The sequence below is a fragment of the Eriocheir sinensis genome, unplaced genomic scaffold (assembly GCF_024679095.1).
Source record: "Eriocheir sinensis breed Jianghai 21 unplaced genomic scaffold, ASM2467909v1 Scaffold620, whole genome shotgun sequence".
NCBI classification, from domain to species: Eukaryota; Metazoa; Arthropoda; class Malacostraca; order Decapoda; family Varunidae; genus Eriocheir; species Eriocheir sinensis.
The window spans coordinates 193172-215368 of NW_026111966.1; the positions used below are offsets into that span (position 1 = coordinate 193172).

Below are 22197 nucleotides of genomic sequence, written 5' to 3' on the forward strand. Positions count from 1 at the left end.
GAGTGAGTCAAGATGTGCTCTACTTTAGAATTCAAATAGTTAAAGAATTTTACATAGTTAGTAGAGTTAGGTGATAGATAAACAGCACAGATATATTTAGTAATAGAATGACAATTAAGTCTTAGCCAGATGGTGGAAAATTCAGAAGAGTCAAGGTCGTGGGCACGAGAGCAAGTGATGTCGTTGCGCACGTAGGCGCAACATCCAGCTTTGGATTGAAATTTAGGATAGAGATAGTAGGAGGGAACAAAGTAGAGGTTGCTGTCAGTAGCCTCAGAAACCTGTGTTTCGGTGAGGAAGAGAAGGTGAGGTTTAAAGGAGGAGAGATGGTGTTCCACAGAATGAAAATTAAAACGAAGACCGCGAATGTTGCAGAAATTGATAAGGAGGAGGTTCGAGGAGTTATCAGGACACCTCTCAAGTCGGCAGCTAGAAGGGGAGTCCTCCCTGGGGGAAATTATGGTCCCCCCCCCTCCCCCCAGGCGGGGACTGAGAGGCATTGTTATTTTTCGCCATTTATAATTTTGAATTTTGGGAAAAGGTGTGTGTGTTGTGTGAATATAGTGTGGTGTAGAAAGAGAGAGGAACTGTCTTTAGAGAGCATGCTGAACTGCTCTCTGGTGTTGATGAGACAAAAGGGAAACGGTTAGTGAGGACATGGGAAGGGTCTTTGAAGGGCTTCAGCACCCTCCTCGCTTCCCATATATCCTCACCGGGAGTAATTCACGCTCATTCGGTTGGTGTCTTTCTACCTACTCCTACTATAGGATCGCAAAACAGTTCATGGTAATCCCAGCAACTTTTACGAGAGGTTTTTCAAACAGGCGAACTTAGGCGCCGTTTAGGATGGGAAAGAGCCTACATAGTGACTTCAGATTTGCATGGAATAAACCTTGAGGCGGTATTCCTAGGGTGGGCTAGACGACGCGCCTCCTAGCGTATGACCCAATGATTAACTGATTTCCTCCTCCCCGGTACTCCAGGAGGCTTCGTGATCATCGTGATGCGCCACGAGCACCTACAGACCGTGCCTTCCTACAAGGACAAGCTGGAGCCTTACATGGACCAGCTGGAGGCGGACGGGAAGTGGAAGAAGGTAGGGAGCACCGTTGCCAGATTATCGTACTCAGAGCATACGTAGTATTTACCGTTTTTTGACACTTAACTATTGCCAAGAAACATCAGGAATTAACCATTTTAACGACAGATATAAATGCATTTAATTATTGAGCCCCAGGAGACGGTTTTGGGGTCGGAAGTTGGTAAATATAAGAGACTGAGTACAACTATCTGGCAACGTTGGTACAAGAAAACATTTACTCTAATCAAGGTTTCTGTCTGAAATATTTTTTGAAACATTTTATTATCCCTTTTTTATACAATTATGTATTTACAATAATTTACTAGTGCAGGGAGCCCATTTAAAGCTGTATGCTTTTTGGGCAGTACTGGAACTTAGGTGCCGGATTTAATCAATAGTGGAAAAAGAAATATATATATATATATATATATATATATATATATATATATATATATATATATATATATATATATATATATATATATATATATATATATATATATATATATATATATATATATATATATATATATATATATATATATATATATATATATATATATATATATATATATATATATATATATATATATATATATATATATATATATATATATATATATATATATATATATATATATATATATATATATATATATATATATATATATATATATATATATATATATATATATATATATATATATATATATAAAGACACACACACATATACATATATATACATACACATATACACATACACACACATACATATATATAAATATATATATTGAGAGCAATGAAAAAAAATATATATACATATACATATATACATACACATACATACATATACACATACAAACATATAATATATGACAAAAGTAAAATGATGATAATAATGATAATAATAATAATAATAATAATAATAATAATAATAATAGTTATAGAAATAATAATAATAATTAACATTGTGATAATTATAAAATAATAGTAGTGTAAATAATAATTAAAGTGATAATATTAACACAATATCATTAGTACAAAAATTGTAATTGATTTATAAAAATAATATGGTAGTACAGTAACTGATAATGTAAGTAGTAATAGTATTAATACAATAATAATAGTAAAAGGTAATAATTGATTAAGCTGAGGACACACTCTGACAGATGATACATGGACTTAATAATTATAATTGAGAAGAATATGTTTTTTAAATTGTTTTTTAAAGGAGTGTATTGAATTTAGAGCTTTAATATTATTAGGAATAGAATTCCAGGTTTTAGGTCCTGAATAAAAAAGTGAGTGTTGAAAAAGTGTTAAATTGCGGGCAGGTGTACGTAAATTTTCATGAGTACGGGTGAAATAAGTATGTTGTGGCTGTAAGGACACGGAGGTTTCACTTTTGATCTTTTTATACATGTAAATGCCAATTTGTAGCTTATTTATGTCAAAAAGTTTTAAGGAATTTGTTTCTTTAAAGAGAGGTTGTGTGTGGGCAAAGTAGTCACTGTTTGTAATAATTCTTATTATTTTCTTTTGAAGTCTAAACAGAGGTAACAGGTCTGTGGGGTAGGTGTTGCACCAGATAGGCGTACAGTAATACAGGCGGGGCTGTTCACTGTATGGGCGCCTGTCAGGACACTGGTATAAGGAGATGGTCAGGAGCTGGCCAGGGGGAGAAAGTCATGTATTTGAAGTGATGGTCATAATTCCTTCAGGTGGAGCGGCGCATCGTCCCAAACTATTTCTGTGACAAGGAGGGTCTCGTCTTCGTCTTCCGCATCACTAAGCCTGAGTGAGGAGGAAGAGGAGGGAAGGGAAAGGAGAGAGATGAGGAGGAGGAGTTATAGTTGTGCTGTGCCAAGGCCATCTCTGTGTAACAGCCTTGGGTTTCGTCGCGGCACCCGAGACTGAGGTGTGAATTATCGTGCTCTGGCAACCTAGCGTCATGTCGTCTACGATGTTATATGATAGTTTACGCATAGGACACATTTGTCAGTATTAATCATATTATTGAAATTGTCGTAAAAATCTGTTTTAGTTTATAAGACTGAGGCTGCAGAATGCTTAACCTCAGACCTTGCTATCATCTCCGATTGGGGTGAAAGGAACCTTGTGTCCTTCAATGCCTCAAAAACCCAATTTCTCCACCTATCAACTCGACACAATCTTCCAAACACCTATCCCCTATTCTTCAACTACACTCAGCTGTCACCTTATAATTCTTCAAAACTAAATATCCTCGGTCTATCCTTAACTCAAAATCTTAACTGGAAACTTCCCATCTCTTCTCTCACTAAATCAGCTTCCTCGAGGTTGGGGGTTCTGTATCGTCTCCAGTTCTTCTCCCCCGCACCGCTGCTATCCATATACAGGGGCCTTGTCCGCCCTCGTATGAAGTATGCATCGCACGTGTGGGGGGCTCCACCCACACAGCTCTTCTCTACCTTTCGGCCACTCCTCTGTTGTAAAAAAAATATAAAAAAATAAGGTCGCTGATTATGTAGCTGTATGTGTGTGTGCATGTGTAATAGCAAGTTGCCAGAGCACGATAACGAAGACCTCAGACTCGTGTGCTGCGAGTATGGTATACGTTTAGGAATGCTTGGTCTGGGTCTTGGGGTCTTGATGATGTACAGACATATATATATATATATATATATATATATATATATATATATATATATATATATATATATATATATATATATATATATATATATATATATATATATATATAAAATAAACGGGTGTCTACTTCCCCTCAGAATCATGTTAATCTTTGTTTGTTTCTCAAGTTAATTTAAGTGATTACTCTTCCTAATTTATAATGTGTCTCCTGTTCCTAATGTATAATGCGTCTGCTGTTCCTAATTTTTTAAGTGTTACTTTTAAAGTGGTTGGTGTTAAGTGTTAAGTTTAAGGCGCGAACTGTTATCTCACTCGTCACAGGGACGGTGTTACCGTGGCCTGCTTCACAAGTTGATTGTAGTAGATGAGATAACACAATAGCCTTTAGTTAAGTGAGGTGTGTGGCCGAGCGGTAGCCGTTATAAGTTCACTTTAGTTCACTTTAGTTCTCTCTCTCACAGGGACATTAAAAGGTGTGATGAATTTTAACTATGTTAACAGTTTTACACAATAGTAATGTGAGCGAGTCGCACGAAACGAGAGCCAGCCACACCACAGAGCGCGGACGGAGGAAATCACCGTCCGCCACCCGCTGCCCACTGTGTCTCCTCTTCTCTGCGTTACTCGCCCTTTTTATTGCATCTTGATTTGTCCGGAAGGGTGTGCTTCCGGTTGATGACTGCTGATGAAAGTCATCATTTGCTGATCCTTGCTGATCTAGCGTCAGCTCATCACTGTTCCCACGGCCAAAAGCAAGACGTGTTGTTAAACATCCTGTTGTGCGACACCGACCCGGTGTCGCAACACATACAGTCATACATTCATATACGCATACCCCTAACAGTCGCGACCCCGCGACTCACCCCACCTATATTTTTTTTTGTACCTTATCATGTTACAGTCGCCCAATGTGTACTAGCTAAGCGTGGTCTTGTTACAGTTTCTTTAAAATTATCACACAAGTCAGAGCCCGCCTATCGATACAACTTAGGGAAATGCCAACGATAATAATCATGAAAGTAACAAGAAACGGGTAATGTACATACAGGTTGAGGTAAACAGGGCGAGAATCATGGACGTGGAAGCTGATTTATATTCCGAGAAAACAAAATAATAGCTCGAAAAATTATTTACATGATACATCCTAGAAAAATTAAATTGACTAAACTGTCATTAGGATACATGGTAATGGAGCTATTTGGAATAGTAAAAAGAAAAAGGAAAAACCCTTGAAGAAGATCTGCTACACACTGAACCTTCGAGTCACACCTTGACACAAAACTGTCGCAGAGAAACACTCATCCGTTGCGTGACAATTAATTGCCAGTGTCGTTACCCTCGGCACGCCTTTGACACGGGCGGGATCTACAACAAGAGATAAGGTTGTGTGAAAAGAGGTAATGTTATTCGTAGAGTATCCTGATAGTTACAATGTGATAACAAGGACAAGTCTGGAGAGCCTAAGAAGCATCGGCTGTCAGCACCACTGACTCCTGATACTCCGTTTTTCAGGTCTACAGTACTATAAGAGAAAATCCTGTCACCAATTGTGAAATCACTGTTGTAACAAATCTCACTGAAATATATAACTCCAGCATAACTGATTAAAGTAATTCCAGCATTAATAAACATCAAATTAAAAAGACAAATTTCCACCTATCCATCGATCGTAACAAACGTGGATGACTGATATCTGTGACGCCAAAAAAATAATTCCCGTATCGGGTAACAGTGGTATGTCAGTAAGACAGTAAGACTTGTCTACTTATTTTCAAAGCTTACATATATTCACATGCTGGTTACATTAAAAATTAGGGACAGCATCTGCTCCAATTTAGTTAAGTCTGTGATTGCAGAGAAAAATGTCTGTTTCAAGCAGAAGCACATGAGGCTCAAGGTTAAAAAGTACCTACCTCTATGTTATTTTACACCCTTGTTTATTACGGCTCCGAACAAACAAGACTAGTGCCTTACAGCAACTCAGCAATAAAAGAAAATAGTGGGTTAGAGTGAACAGTATTACTCAAGCACTCCCCTTTCGCATGAAAAAGATGCAGGCAAAAGCTCAGGAACCAAACAAAAATTAGTTAATGCGAGGATGCAGGTTATAGTCGTTTGGTGGACAGATAGACAAAGCAGCGTCAGGGTGAACCTCAAGCCGACGCTAGTCTTTGGAGACGATCACTATGCACCAATCTGTGTATTAAAAAGTAGATGGTAAAGCTCAAATTTCCGTCCACCTATTCATTTGACTATTTCTTCCTAAACTACGGGTAAAAGAACACACCAAGGAATGTTTTTGTTGATTACCGATGGTGACACCCAAAAAGGTTTAAGTCAGAGGGTCGAAGACCCCCCTCCCCGACGAACGTGTCGACGGCAAGAGAAGCTTTAAAAAGGACCCAAATTTACTTTAAGTGCCATAAAAGTTGGCTGACAAAATCGTGCAGGTTGTCAGTGGGGCTGTAGTCAAGGGATACTGCACTGCTACGAAGAGGAACTTTAAGGACAATCATGTACACAAGGAACTCTAGGTATTTACGCGCATTAGCTACATATATAGTTTCTCCATCTGTCCAGTTTCCTTGTTTTAAACACGAGATCAAATCAGTAGACAGCCTATAGCCGTCCACTGGCCTGTTAAAAAAGCCACTCGTTTGCACAGTGTCCACAGCAAAATTTACACCCTTTACGAGGCAGTGTTGCCCATCTTCCCCAAATGTGTCAAGAAAAAGTGACCGAAACGCATCATAATCCTTCCGTTCCGTGAACGCGCTCCTGTTTGCCGCCGTTCCCGTTCCCGGGATTGACCCTCGAGCGGCTGAGAGATATTTTATCTCCCGGATCTGACACGAATGAAATGTCCATGACAACCTTACTTTGAAATAAGAAGTCCCTGGCCGAATAATCTGCCTCCCTTACTACCTGCGAAAGGCCTAACTGCTGTTGCTGTTAGCGGGTGATTAGGGGCAGAGGCCACTGTGGGATTAGTAAGGTAAGTAAATACCTCTTGGTTGCTCATGCAGCTCAGAGGAAGGAGAAAGCACCCTTTGAAGACTGCTACCACTCCTTACACGACAGTTACCGTTATCCTTGACGTCACCGTCCCTTTCCCTTTGTCCACTCCTCATAGTCCTCGGTGAGAACATGTAACTTCGGGGCAGGTTTCTCTGCCATTAAAAAGAGTTACTAGTAAAATGAGGAGTAAAATGGTAAAAGAATAAAAAAAATTCGCTGCAAAAATAATTAAATTAATAATCATTCACCGCTAAGTATGTGATCACTCCTCCCCGATGCTTCTAAAATGCATAACAGAGGAAAAAGAATATGAGTGAGGCTTAGCAAGACAAAACTTCTCCACTGTGCAATAAAATACACAAAAGAAAGGAGAAAATAAAATGAATGACTATACATAAAATAAGCAACAATGTTATTCAGGAAGAATATTAAACATCCACACGCCAGAAAAATCAACAGCTGATAAAATAATATAGATACGGCCCCACACGTATAAACACGTAAATAATAATAGTAATTCACCTTAAATATTGGTACAAGTGGTGTAATTACTGAGGCCGTATCAATGTAGTGTCAGCTAAAATGTGTTAAAAATACTTCGAAGACAGCAACTCCATACCCCGCTACTCAGCGCGCTCGCGTCCTTCGCCTCACCGGTGGCTGGGCAGGATCGCCGGGGTGGCAGGGTCTGCCGTCCGTCGTCTGGTAGCGGTGGTGGGATGGGCGGCGGGCAGATTATATACGCCCACCACAGTCAGCCCCAAAGGTCCGAGTTGTCTGGCGAAGAAAAGTGCGCACCTACGACAGGCTGGGGCGTAGGTACACGATGGGGTGTCTCGAACGGTAAGAGGTAACGAGACCCCCGGTGTAGAATATGGGCTGTGTGGAGTTGCGGGGCGGGGCGGGGATTTGCACTCGGGTGCGGCTGTGTGCGGACTCGACTCGCCATATCGAAGGCTTTCGATATGGCTAAGAGAGGATGACCAAGAGTCAGTTAGGAGAGCAAGAAAATCGCCAGTAGAACTCCCCTTGCGGAATCCATACTGGCGATCAGATAGAAGGTTAGACGTGGAAAGGTGCTTTTGAATCTTCCGGTTAAGGATGGATTCAAAAGCTTTAGATAGACAGGAAAGTAAAGCTATAGAGCGGTAGTTTGAGGGATTGGCACAGTCACCCTTCTTAGGCACAGGCTGTACGAAGGCGTACTTCCAGTAAGAAGGAAAGGTATATGTTGATAGGCAGAGGCGAAAGAGTTTGACCAGGTACCACAGTTTTTAAGGACATTAGGAGGCACTCCATCAGGTCCATAAGCCTTCTGAGAGTTGATGCCAGAGAGGGCATAGAAAACATCATTCCTAAGAATCTTAATAACAGACATAAAGGAGTCAGAGGGGGGATAAGTAGGAGGAATATGCCCAGAATCGTCCAGAGTGGAGTTGTTACAAAAAGTTTGAGCGAAGAATTCAGCCTTAGAGATATATGAGACGGCAGTGCTGCTGTCTGGGTTAAGAAGAGGCGGGAAAAAGGAAGAAGTAAAACTGGAGGAGATAAACAGTTTTTTATTTTTATTTCTACAGCTAAGGAGACCGTTCAAGGGCGTAAAGAAAAAAAAAAGCCCGCTACTTACTGCTCCTGGATAGAGGTCAGTGGAGTGTCCATAAAGAGAGGTCAATTTCGGGAGGAGAGGTGTCCTGATACCCTCCTCTTGAAAGAGTTCAAGTCGTAGGCAGGAGGAAACACAGATGAAAGGAGATTGTTCCAGAATTTACCAGCTTGAGGGATGAAAGAGTGAAGATGCTGGTTGACTCTTGCATAAGGGGTTTGGACAGTATAGGGATGAGCATGAGTAGAAAGTCGTGTGCAGCGGGGCCGCGGGAGGGGGTGAGGCATGCAGTTAGCAAGTTCAGAAGAGCAGTCAGCATGAAAATATCGATAGAAGATAAAAAGAGAGGCAACATGGCGGCGGAATTTGAGAGGTAGAAGACTATCAGTGAGATGAGACGAAGAGACTTTGACTCCAATCTGTTCTGCGTACATTTGAGTTTGTGAGTAAACACACACCACACACACAATACTACTACTACTAATAATAATAATGACATCTGGGGGCAAATATGGGGTATTCTTGAGAGAGAGAGAGAGAGAGAGAGAGAGAGAGAGAGAGAGAGAGAGAGAGAGAGAGAGAGAGAGAGAGAGAGAGAGAGAGAGAGAGAGAACGGCAGCGCAATGAGAGAACGGGAAATATATAATAGTATCCCGTCTTCCTCACTGTCTTACAGCCAGCTGACGTCACAGGCTGCGCAGTGGAGGTAAAGTGAAGAGACCTGTTACTATAGATCTTGCTCGGAGCCGCGGTAACCTTTGGCCTTACCACGGGTGTGGTAAGTGGTTGATGAATGCAGATTTACCGGGTGGGCGGAGATACCGTAAAACTTACCAGACAGAGGTCCGGTAAATGGTATGATGAATCCAGCCCCAGGCTGGTCAGTGAAAGAGAATGAAAGCCAAAGCTAGTGGTGAACATTGAAATCTCCTAGGATGGAGATTTCAGCGAAGGGAGAGTGGGTCAAGATGTGCTCAACTTTAGGGTTCAAGTAGTCAAAAAAATTTACATAGTTAGTAGAGTTAGGTGAGAGATAAACAGCACAGATGTATTTAATAATAGAATGACAATGAAGTCTTAGCCAGATGGTGGAAAATTCTGAAGAATCAAGGTTGTGGGCACGAGAGCAAGTGATGTTGCGCACGTAGGTGCAACATCCAGCTATGGATTGAAATTTAGGACAGAGATAGTAGGCGGGAACAGAGTAGAGATTGCTGTCAGTAGCCTCAGAAACCTGTGTTTCGGTGAGGAAAAGAAGGTGAGGTTTAGAGGAAGAGAGATGGTTTTCCACAGAATGAAAATTAGAACGAAGACCGCGAATGTTGCAGAAATTGAGAAGAAAGAGGTTTGAGGAGTTATCAAAACACCATCGGGTCGGCAGCCAGAAGGGGAGTCCTCCCTGGGGGAATTTGTGGTCCCCCCCCCCAGGCGGGGACTCCGAGGCAAGGTGAAGGTGCGCCATTTTGAAATTTTAATTTTGGGAAAAGGTGGATATGTGATATGCTGACACCCTGCCTGGTCAAACTCTTTCGTCTCTGCCTATCAACATCTATCTTTCCTTCCTGCTGGAAGTATGCCTTTGTACAGCCTGTGCCTAAGAAGGATGACCGCTCCAATCCCTCAAACTACCGCCCAATAGCTTTACTTTCTTGTCTAACTAAAGCTTTTGAATCAATCCTTAACCGGAAGATTCAAAAGCACCTTTCCACTTATAACCTTCTATCTGATCGCCAGTATGGATTCCGCAAGGGGCGTTCTACTGGCGATCTTCTTGCTCTCCTAACTGACTCTTGGTCATCCTCTTTTAGTAGTTTCGGTGAAACTTTCTCTGTTGCGCTAGACATATCGAAAGCCTTCGATAGAGTCTGGCACCAGTCTTTGCTTTCTAAACTGCCCTTTTTCGGATTCTATCCCTCTTTGTTCCTTTATCTCCAGTTTCCTTTCCGGCCGTTCTATCTCTGCGGTGGTAGACGGTAACTGCTCTTCCCCTAAACCTATCAACAGTGGCGTTCCACAGGGCTCTGTCCTATCACCCACTCTCTTCCTGTTATTCATCAATGATCTTCTTTCCATAACGAACTGTCCTGTCCACTCGTACGCTGACGACTCCACTCTGCATTATTCAACTTCTTTCAATAGAAGACCATCACAACAGGAAGTACACGACTCCAGACTGGAGGCTGCAGAACACTTAACCTCAGACCTTGCTATCACTTCCGATTGGGGCAGAAGGAACCTTGTGTCCTTCAATGCCTCAAAAACTCAATTTCTCCACCTATCAACTCGACACAATCTTCCAAACACCTATCCCCTATTCTTCGACAACACTCAGCTGTTACCTTCTTCAACACTAAACATCCTCGGTCTATCCTTAACTCAAAATCTCAACTGGAAACTTCATATCTCCTCTCTCGCTAAATCAGCTTCCTCGAGGTTGGGCGTTCTGTATCGTCGCCAGTTCTTCTCCCCCGCGCAGTTGCTATCCATATACAGCGGCCTTGTCCGCCCTCGTATGGAGTATGCATCTCACGTGTGGGGGGGCTCCACCCACACAGCTCTTCTGGACAGAGTGGAGGCTAAGGCTCTTCGTCTCATCAGCTCTCCTCCTCCTGGTCTTCTACCTCTTAAATTCCGCCGCGAAGTTGCCTCTCTTTCTATCTTCTATCGATACTTCCACGCTGACTGCTCTTCTGAACTTGCTAACTGCATGCCTCCCCCTCTCCCGCGGCCCCGCTGCACACGACTTTCTACTCATGCTCATCCCTATACTGTCCAAACCCCTTATGCAAGAGTTAACCAGCATCTTCACTCTTTCATCCCTCACGCTGGTAAACTCTGGAACAATCTTCCTTCATCTGTATTTTCTCCTGCCTACGACTTGAACTCTTTCAAGAGGAGGGTATCAGGACACCTCTCCTCCCGAATTTGACCTTGCTTTTGGCCACCTCTTCTGATTCTTTTATGGGAGCAGCAATTAGCGGGCTTTTTATTTTATTATTGTTTTTTTGTGCCCTTGAGCTGCCTCCTTTGTTGTAGAAAAAAAAATGTTGTGTGAATGTACTGTGGTGTGGATAGAGAGAGGAGATGTCTTTAGAGAGCATGCTGAACTACTCTCTGGTGTTGATGAGACAATAGGGAAACGGTTAATAAAGACATGGGAAGGGCCTTTGGAGGGCTTCAGCACCCTCCTCACTTCCCACATATACCTCACCGGGAGTGGCTTGCGCCCGTTCGGTAGATGTCCTCTTACCTACTCCAGCCTGTCTCAGTTTGTGTCTCTTGTTACTCGTTTATCTTCAGTAGTTATATTTGTGCCATACACGATCACTTTTTGCGTGCAGGGATCCGAACACAGTGGGAGCGGAAAGTGATTCCCTATGTCATTGTCATGTTATAGTCTATGTCATGATCACTTTTTGCGTGCAGGGATTCGAACACAGTGAGAGTGGAAAGTGATTCGCTATGTCACCCCCATGTTATAGTCTATGGGATGACATACACGATCACTTTTTGCGTGCAGGAGTTCGAACGTGGTGGGAGCGGACGCTATGACCGGTCCATGTTATGGTCTATGGATAACATAGACGCTAAAGTCTGTCCCGCGCCCCGCTCGCTTCCCTGCTGGCCGCCTCGGCGGTGTCCCAACACCTGGCAGAGGCGGCATGTCCTTCAGGTCCACCACGCTCTCCGGCGGTAGCATGTCCAGGAAGGTTTACCGCGGGAAGTGTGACAGCATGTGGATAGTTTTAAATCACTCGGCGGTGACTGAAAAATCCGAGGTGGTAGCGTGGGGATTCGAACCCGCGTTTATCCATCTCGCGGTGAATGTAGGTCCACGACGCTACCAATCCAGCCACCGCGTACCCTGAGTTTCAAGGGCGCGTGCTGATGTGAGGAGGAGTGACGTCATGCTGAGACACTTATACTTAACAAGCAATGAGGATACAGAACCAAAACCAGATACATTTTTATAATGTTTATTTAAGCACACAAAAACGCTTCTTAGTAATTGTACACAAACGCATACAATGTAGACGGATACAACTCGGAAACTTTTTTATAATTTTTATTTAAATACACAAAAACGCTTCTTAGTAATTGTATACAAACACACGCAAATTAAATGGTTGCAACTCGGTTCATTTTCATTTGAGATGGAGGTAAGGGTGCAGACGATGGCTTGAAGGTTGATTTTTCTTCCTTTGACGGGTGCTTATCATCCCTTGTATAGTAACTGTATCTTTTATTTTGGGGAAGATGATGTATAAGTAACCGCACACATGTTAAACATAGAGTTTGAGGTTAAGCATATACGTTAAGCACACAAAAAACAAAGTTATGTTAAGAAAAGGAGAGAGAGAAAAAGAGGAGAAAAGGAGAGGAAGAGAGAAGAGAAAAGGAGAAAGAGAAGAGAAAAGGAGAAAGAGAGGATAAAAGGAGAGAGAGAAAGAGAAGAGGAAGGGAGAGAGAGAAAAAGAGGAGAAAAGGAGAGGAAGAGAAAAGAGAAAAGGAGAGGAAGAGAGAGGAGAAAAAGAAAGGAAGAGAAGAGAGAGAGAGAGAGAGAGAGAGAGAGAGAGAGAGAGAGAGAGAGAGAGAGAGAGAGAGAGAGAGAGAGATGAAAAAGGACAAAGAGAAAGGAAGAAAGAGAAATTATATGAATGACGGAGAGTTGGCTTATGGGAGCACGTGCAAAGACTAACACAGTTGGAAATATACTATGGAAGATGGCGATGATGGGAAAGTCGTTACGTAAAATTCGCTACACACCTGCTTCCGCCCTTCACCCCCCCCCCCTCCTCTAGCAGATGTGATAGGTATCTCCCACTCTCCCACGTTAGGCGAACAAAGCTGAGCCCTGGTGGGGAATGGCTTAACGTCACGGTGTTGACTCGTCTCTGTTGCGGGATGATGGTATATTTCTCGTGAGAATGAGAAGCAATGCTCTGTGTAAACAGTGTGGGAGACGAAAGTCGTTTAGTGGATCGTGTCGGTCGTGCGTCGACAGTGACCGCCGTGGAGATGACTCACTGTTTAAACATTGTGGGAGACGTTTATCTCTCATTCCGTCCATGAGTGTTCTTCACCACGAGCTAACAATGCAGAAAAACTCTGTGAAAGCTGTGGAATGGTATTCATCTGCACCCCCTCCCCCCTTTCCCGCGTTTTTCCGGGGGTCAAGATAAAGAATTAATCTACCACCGCGATAGTCTTTATATAAGGAATAGTTAAAATGAATGGGATTTTATGATTTTTATTGATATCTAGTGAGAAACTAACATGCCAAAATCTTATATTAGCTTAATGCAGGTCGATTATTTTTCGTTTGTCTTAAATCCAAACTTAATCCAGTCTGAATAGTTAAACCATTACATGAACACAATAAATTTTGAATTACACTCTAAAAATACATCTTAATTCTGGATGAGAGGGATTCAGACAAGCTATAGTACACACATAGGGCATACATGATGATGATGATAATAATAATAATAATAATAATAATAATAATAATAATAATAATAATAATAATAATAATAATAATAACATTGTTAAAATGCATCTTAATTCGGGATGAGAGGGATTCAGACAAGTTATAGTACACACACATGGCATACATGGTAATAATAATAATAATAATAATAATAATAATAATAATAATAATAATAATAATAATAATAATAACTGTTAAAATGCATCTTAATTCTGGATGAGAGGGATAATTCAGACAAGTTATAGTACACACATATGGCATACATGATGATAATAATAATAATAATAATAATAATAATAATAATAATAATAATAATAATAATATTGCAACGTTCTGTGGATCATATGTACGTTTCTATTACCTAGTTATCACGGACAGACTTTAGCATTTAAATCTGCATTCTCTAGATAAGCGAAGGTTACGAGAAGACGTGACTGACATTTATAAAGGGATGAAGGGCTTTAATAGGGTTTTTGTTGTTAAATAGTCGGGTAATGCATGTAGCAGTGGGTTTAAGATAGATAAATTCAGATTCAACAAAGACACAGACAAGCATTGGTTTACCAAAAGAGGCGTGGATGAGTGGAATAGGCTTGGCAGTCATGCTGTGCTTCACAGTATCATAAATACATTCAAGAAGAACTTGGATAAATTCATGGCTAGTGAGGTAAGCTGGAGTTAGGCACACAGGAGATGCGTTCTTATGTCCTTCTGTTCTTCAAAAAATTCCGAGAACTGAAACGGTAACGAAAGAAAGAAATACATGATAACTTAAATACATGATGACATGTCACTAATACCCTTCCATACAGTAACTAATTGGTTTCCTCCAGTACGTTTTGATAAGTTTTCTCTGAAGGCCCGGTTCAGGCACATGGTTATCCCGCGTCCTTTCTCTAGGTTTAAAGTGTTCTGGCAATACAGAAATACATAAATATTTTATTCCTCATTGGTCTCTGGTTATAAAAATTAACATTACTGGTCACATTAATTGATCAAAAAAAATATGGTTCTCTAATTTTCCTCCATATTTGAGTGTTCATGTCTTCATGCGTTGACCACATTAAGAAAAGGCTCCATGGTTTCCTGGTGTTTGGATTCCATTACATACTACTTTTTTTCTTTTTTTTTTTTTACAACAAAGGAGGCAGCTCATGGGCACACAAAAAAAGAAAACAATAATAAAAAAAAAGCCCGCTACTCGCTGCTCCTAAAAAAGAAACAAAAGAGGTGGCCGAAAGCAAGATCAAATACGGGAGGAGAGGTGTCCTGATACCCTCCTCTTGAAAGAGTTCAAGTCGTAGGCAGGAGGAAATACAGATGAAGGAAGATTGTTCCAGAGTTTACCAGCGTGAGGGATGAAAGAGTGAAGATGCTGGTTAACTCTTGCATAAGGGGTTTGGACAGTATAGGGATGAGCATGAGTAGAAAGTCGAGTGCAGCGGGGCCGCGGGGGAGTGGGGGGGTGGGGGGGGCATGCAGTTAGCAAGTTCAGAAGAGCAGTCAGCGTGGAAATATCAATAGAAGATAGAGAGGCAACATTGCGGCGGAGTTTAAGAGGTAGAAGACTATCAGTATGAAGAAGAGAGCTGATGAGACGAAGAGCCTTAGCCTCCACACTGTCCAGAAGAGCTGTGTGAGTGGAGCCCCCCCACACATGAGATGCATACTCCATACGAGGGCGGACAAGGCCCCTGTATATGGACAGCAACTGTGCAGGGGAGAAGAACTGGCGGAGACGGTACAGAACGCCCAGCCTCGAGGAAGCTGATTTAGTAAGAGATGAGATATGAAGTTTCCAGTTGAGATTTTGAGTTAAGGATAGACCGAGGATGTTTAGTGTTGAGGAAGGTGATAGCTGGGTCTTGTCATAGAATAGGGGATAGTTGTTTGGAAGATTGTGTCGAGTGGATAGGTGGAGAAACTGTGTTTTTGAGGCGTTGAAGGACACCAGGTTCCTCTTGCCCCAATCGGAAATAATAGTAAGGTCTGAGGCTAAGTGTTCTGCAGCCTCCAGCCTTGAGTCGTTAAGTTCCTGTAGGGTGGGTCTTCTATTAAAAGAAGTTGAGTATGCAGAGTGGAATCATCGGCGTAGGAATGGATAGGAAAGTTCGTTTTGGAAAGAAGATCATCAATGAACAACAGAAAAAGAGTGGGAGATAGGACAGAACCCTGTGGGACACCACTGTTAATAGATTTAGGGGAAGAACAGTGACCGTTTACCACGGCAGAAATAGAACGGTCAGAAAGGAAACTGGAGATAAAGGTACAGAGAGAAGGATAGAAACCGTAGGAGGGTAGTTTGGAAAGCAAAGATTTGTGCCAGACCCTATCAAAAGCTTTTGATATGTCCAGCGCAATAGCAAAGGTTTCACCGAAACGGCTAAGAGAGGATAACCAAGAGTCAGTTAAGAAGGCTAGGAGATCACCAGTAGAACGCCCCTTGCGGAACCCATACTGGCGATCAGATAGAAGGTCAGAAGTGGAAAGGTGCTTTTGAATCTTCCGGTTAAGGATTGATTCAAAAGCTTTAGATAGACAAGAAAGTAAAGCTATAGGACAGTAGTTTGAGGGATTGGAGCGGTCACCCTTCTTAGGCACAGGCTGTATGAAGGCATACTTCCAGCAAGAAGGAAAGGTAGATGTTGACAGGCAGAGGCGAAAGAGTTTGACCAGGCAGGGTGACAGCACGGAGGTACAGTTTTTAAGGACAATAGGAGGCACTCCATCAGGTCCATAAGCCTTCTGAGGATTGAGGCCAGAGAGGGCATAGAAAACATCATTTTGAAGAATCTAATAGGATCTTGGAGATCCATTTATATTGTTGACCTAATCCTGTGATTTACTGTGGTTTGGTTCCATTCCACACTACTCTCTAATAGGACCCACTTTAATCCCTTGGTATTGTTGACCTTGTCCTTAATGTATTAGGTCAAATATTAGAATATATTTGCTCGGTAAGATCATTTTTATTTCAGGGGAAAGTATATATATTTTTTTTTGTGTGTTTTTGTTGCTGTTGTTGACAACTTGACTTACTCCTTTGTGATTGTATGTCTTCCTTTACGAGCAATACCTATTTTTTTTTTTTCGCGATGCATAGTGTGGGTGGGATCGAACATTTGGATAGAAAAAAATGTGATGTGTATATATATATATATATATATATATATATATATATATATATATATATATATATATATATATATATATATATATATATATATAATTTTGATGAGTTTTTTTCACACTTCATTGTCTTCGCATGCTCAAGGATATGAGTATGGGAAGGGTTAATCCCAGCAAAATCATTTTTCTATACTGCCCCCAAAAAGTGCATACTCTGCTTCCTAATGTACTTAAGATTCATTTTGAGGGCTATAAGATCTTAGTGGCGGAAAGTTACGATCCTTTCCAGCCAGCCCCTTGTCTCGAGAGAATCCCACCAGCCCGGGCTGACTCGTTAGTGTCTAAATGGTCACTCCACTCTTCGTCAGTTTTCTCGTGGCTCGCAGTGCACTCGATAGATCTGCACTCTGGTTTCTCCACGACACTGTTGTTGAGAGCGATCAGTGTGCCCATTATGGATAACACTTCCACAAACACACTCCTCTTTTCAGGGAGTTCGTCTATCACTTCCCCATGTTTTTTTTTTAATTAATGCCTTGGTTGACGCAAGTTCCTCCCTCAGTCTACCCACCATCAGGTGCAGCCCTTCCTGAGGATGATGATAGCGCTCCTCTGGGTCACACACACACACACACACACACACACACACACACACCTTTCACTCAGAAATCTTGTTCCGTGTGGTATGCACGGAAACAGCCGACCGCGCAGTCCTGCTTTGCATTCGTGACACATCATGATTCAAAATATTTATTAGAACAGTGGGGGGAAGGTACAGAGAGGGGGATGGGCGTACATACAAAGATAAATATCAATATCAATACACATCCATGTACATACAAAGAGGAAAAGCAAGGGATAAACAGAGGTAAAGGAGGAGGTGGAAGGCAGCCGAGCGGAATCGGCACTGCTATTTTTGTTTTATAGTTTTGGAAGTAGAAGATATTAGGGAACATATAGCAAAAATAATTGGGCAGATGCGAGTACAACGGCTTACCAGCCTTACATACAGGTATAAATGTATACGTAGTTTACATACAGGTATAGTTATTTACATAAAAAAGAATACATAAAGTGGGTAAACTTAGCAGGATAAAATCATGCGATATGATATGATGACGTAAGAGGGTTACAGGGGACATATAGGGGAGTGATGATAAAAGTAAGGTCACAAGTAAAAATACACTGAAGAACGATGAGAATGGACACGGGAATAGACATGAAAGGGGTCGGCGGGGAGACCGACGATATACACATTGGTGGTCTGAGGCTGGTATGTTATGTGGTGTAGGGAGTAGATGATTGTTACTTTACATACTGGCAAAGGGGTGGGGGCGTGCGGACATATGGCTGAGAGACAGCAATGGCTTCAATGAATAACCACAAACTTTACTCTCTTAAAGTTGCTGCCATACTTAGGGGTAGGTCCAATTAGGACCATCTCCAACTCGGACCAGTCTGAAATACCAACTCAGACCGTCATCTCAACCAACTCGGACCATTTTGAACGATCAACTCGGAGCATTATATCAACCAACTCGGATCATTCTGAGCGACCAACTCGGGTCGTTTTTATTACAAACTTGAACCATCGTGGACAAGTGTTTAGACATAGTGCGTCCCCGACAGGTGAGATTACAGCTTTCTGTGCAGTATATCAAGGAAATTAAACAGTTAAGTGTAAATTACTGAACTCTATACAAATTGTGTTCTAGGGTCCGGCGATTTCATCAAATAACCCTTTTTCATATTCTAGTCTATATTTAGTAGTACTATTCTTGAAGGCAAAGGATGCAGTACAATAAATTAAACAAAATATCAGGAAAATTTTAAAATATAACTTTTCCTGCACAACCACACATCTGAAAAAACGTCTGGGATAGCCCGCCAAACACTTGCCTCAAAATCGAGTATTACTTCTTGAACTTTTAATTGTTCTCCCAGAAGGCAGTTTCTCATTACATTGCCGTGAATGTTATTGTCTTAAGGTTACGCGTGAATTTTATTGTTTCAAAGCTTTTATACTTTTGTTTTTTTAACTACTACATTTTAATTTTTAATTTCTTAACCTTGTTGTTTTAAGTTTTTGTAATTTTAGGTTTGTTAATAATGAATTGAAAACAAAATTCTTGGATGCAGGAGCTTCGTTGTTTTAAAGCTTTTGTTTTTACCTTTTGTTCTATTCATTGATATCTAGATCTGGTCCGAGTTGGTCCACTATTGTGGTCCGAGTTGGTATCTTGTGGTCCGAGTTGGTGCCGGTCCGGTCCGAGTTGGCAATGGTCCGAGTTGGAGGTGAACCCCATACTTAATATACAGTTATTTAGTATTCATCATTACCTCCAACGAAGTGTTTGCTACAGATAAACTTCTGGACTTTCTTGAACGTCGGAGCCTCCACGCGAGTTGCAAGACCACACAGCCTCCACCACAGGTAGTGTTTGTCTGGGTAGTACTTGCTGGGTGGTAATGGTATGTAATAAACTGGGTTCTCCTGACTTGAAGAACCTGAATTCACCCGCCCACAGCCTAAATAAGAGCACCCCTACACAGGCATTGTCCCAAAATGAAGTATGTTGTTGTTTCGGGCCACGGCGACCTAGTCGCTCACATGAGCCCTGGTGTCGTCCTGTAAGGGCTTCACAGGCGCGTCAGCTGCCCCGTCTTCTTAAAGAAGGCGCCGGTGAGGCGGATGACAGAGTCCTGCCGTGAGGGGTGGACGCCTGCCGCCGCCAGCAGCGTGGGCAGGTCAAGGGTGGGCACGTCCAGGGCGCGGAGGTGGTGTCGGAGCAGCACTCGGTGGGAGTGGTGGCGTGGGCAGTGCAGCAGCAGGTGCTCAATGGTGTCCTCGACGGTCCTGCACCAGGGGCAGGGAGGGTCGGGGGCCAGGCGCAGGTGGTGGAGGTGAGCGCCGAGGCGTGTGTGGTCCAGGCCACATACGCCACATACGTGACTGGAACAGCCTCCCTCAACAGATTTTAGACTGCGGTGCAATAGACTCATTCAAAAAACAAATACATACTCACTTGTAACCATAACACACCAACACTAACAATTACACTTGATTCACTTCCCTCCCCTGCACACTTGGGCCCCCCGTCCCCCCAACAGCCAACACATATGCGTGTTATGCACCTATACAGGTGCCCTACGCATCATTAATCCAGATCCAGATCCTGATCAAGCTGTAGGCAAAGACTAAAAAAGAAATATAGAAAAGCTTGTATCTAAAACCGATAAAGAAAATGTGAGGTAGATATAGACCAGCAGCGCCATCTGTTGAGCCGACGCCAAACTATATCAAGTACGTCGTCTGCAGGTGTACGGTCTCCTCTTCATCTTCTTGTGACCTTATCGCTTTGTAGTTTGTATCATATGCGTAGATCTTATTTTTGACATCATGTATCAACAATAATTATTTTTTCATCATTCATTATGTATTATATGATTATTATATGCTATCTTTCATCAGTGGTGGGTGGTATAACCACAAAGACCATAGTTCATGAAGAGTAATTTTTTACACACACACACACACACACACACACACACACACACACACACACACACACCTATTTACTTAACTAATTAGTGTATTTTGGACAAAGAAACAATGATATAAAGGTGCAGCTAAGTTGTATTTGTTTAGACAATTATATACAACAAATATATGCTGGGATGTAGATATATGGCACGCCTTGTGCATTATAGAAAATGCATGAACACAGACACACAAGCAAAAATATTGGTCTCATAATTATACACAAAGTAAAGAAAAATAATTGGGCAGTAATGCAAAGGAATACTCTCATGCAATATAGGAATGAGCATAATAAAGAAAATTACACAACAAATAGACAAGTACAGTCACTTAGAAAATGTACATAATACCAAGCCATATAAATTGGTGTATACCTTTCTTACACAAGGGCATAAAGAAGAAGAGTAAAGCAAACATGTATAACAAGCAGAACTTAGAGATTATCTGAAGTACACAGTGCAGCAGGAGGTGCTTATTGGTCTCCTCGACGGTCCTGCACCAAGGGCAGTGACTCCTTGGGCGGGGAGGGTCGGGGGCTAGGCGCAGGCGGTGGAGGAGAGCGCTGAGTCGTGTGTGCCCAGGCGGAGGCTTGTCAGGTACTCCACGTGTCAAAGGTAAATAAACAGACTTGGGGTCTTGGTCTTGGTCCTGGGTGTCGATATTACACCAATGCCATCTAGCCAGCCGACGCCAGCTGCTCACAGAGTTTCGTTCAGCTTTCCTGTCTTTCTTTTATAGTCTTTGGCTGTGGGACCACGGCCGCTCCGTCAGCCAATATTTGTTTACATACGTCGCCGCTTCTTCTTCTTCTTTAGACCTGGGCCCGAATTCACAAAGGCTTAGTTCGTAGTTTTGGGCCCTTAGTGCGTCGTTTTGAGAACATTGAGATTCACAAAGCCGCGCGGTAATAACTACCAACTAATCGATGACGTCACGGGTTAGCGCACGGATTTACAAAGCTTTACCGCGCTCTGTGTGACGCTAAATTTGTTGTTAAATAACTACTGCCTCGGGAGTGTAGTAAACGCTAACAACATTATCATAATTACGTACAAATGCTTATAAATCGCGTTTTTCAACTTGATATATAACTTTGCGAGTAGAGGAAGCCCATTTCTTTATAAAATGATGAGATATACACCCTTTGAGAGGTATATGGTAAGTGTGGGCAGTATGGCAACACCGATACCCGGCCAGGGGATTGCCAGACCTCCCTCCTCCTTCATCTTTCTACCTCCTCATCCATTCATCCATCCATCTCTAGATTTGTCCCTCCGTGGAGCGACCATGGACCTTTGTCGGGTGACAGCTAGCCCATGAGTTGGGCTGCAGATATGGCAAGACAGTCTTAATTTTCCCTCGTTCCTTCCTTCCGTCCTTCGTTCCTGTCTGCCTCGATATCTGTCCCATATTTATATTTGCTTTCTTCCTGCCTCAATCTCCTCCGTATTTTCTTTTTTCTTCATCTTAAGCATGCTCGTAGGTAACAAGACATCGAACGGCAAAGTTCCCTTGACGTAAATGTGCAGCAAACAATGAAATAATTAAATTCGTAGATTACGATTTAGTACAGTTTGCCTTAAAAGGAAGAAAAATGGGAAAAGAGAATGGGTTTCTTGAACCAGCAGCTGGAGGGGCCTCCCTAGGATTGGCTGACGGTTCTGTAAACGTGCTTGCGATTCGCTGCAAGAGAGGCCCCC

At 42.1% G+C, this 22197-nt stretch overlaps 1 protein-coding gene across 4 annotated transcripts in view; it reads left to right on the forward strand.

Annotated features, from left to right (window-relative positions):
* The window catches only part of LOC126993489 (demethylmenaquinone methyltransferase-like), a 60209-nt gene extending 56453 nt beyond the window's left edge, over window positions 1-3756 (forward strand). For 2 of the 4 annotated variants that reach the window (XM_050852630.1, XM_050852629.1), the window contains exons 6-7: window positions 984-1096; window positions 2803-3745. In XM_050852630.1, the coding sequence (XP_050708587.1) occupies window positions 984-1096; window positions 2803-2883 (194 nt within the window). In that variant the 3' untranslated portion in view covers window positions 2884-3745. Of the gene's footprint in view, window positions 1-983; window positions 1097-2802 lie in introns of all 4 variants that reach the window. The other 2 variants (XM_050852627.1, XM_050852628.1) reach the window with 2 other exon arrangements.
* Window positions 3757-22197: the final 18441 nt, after the last annotated feature.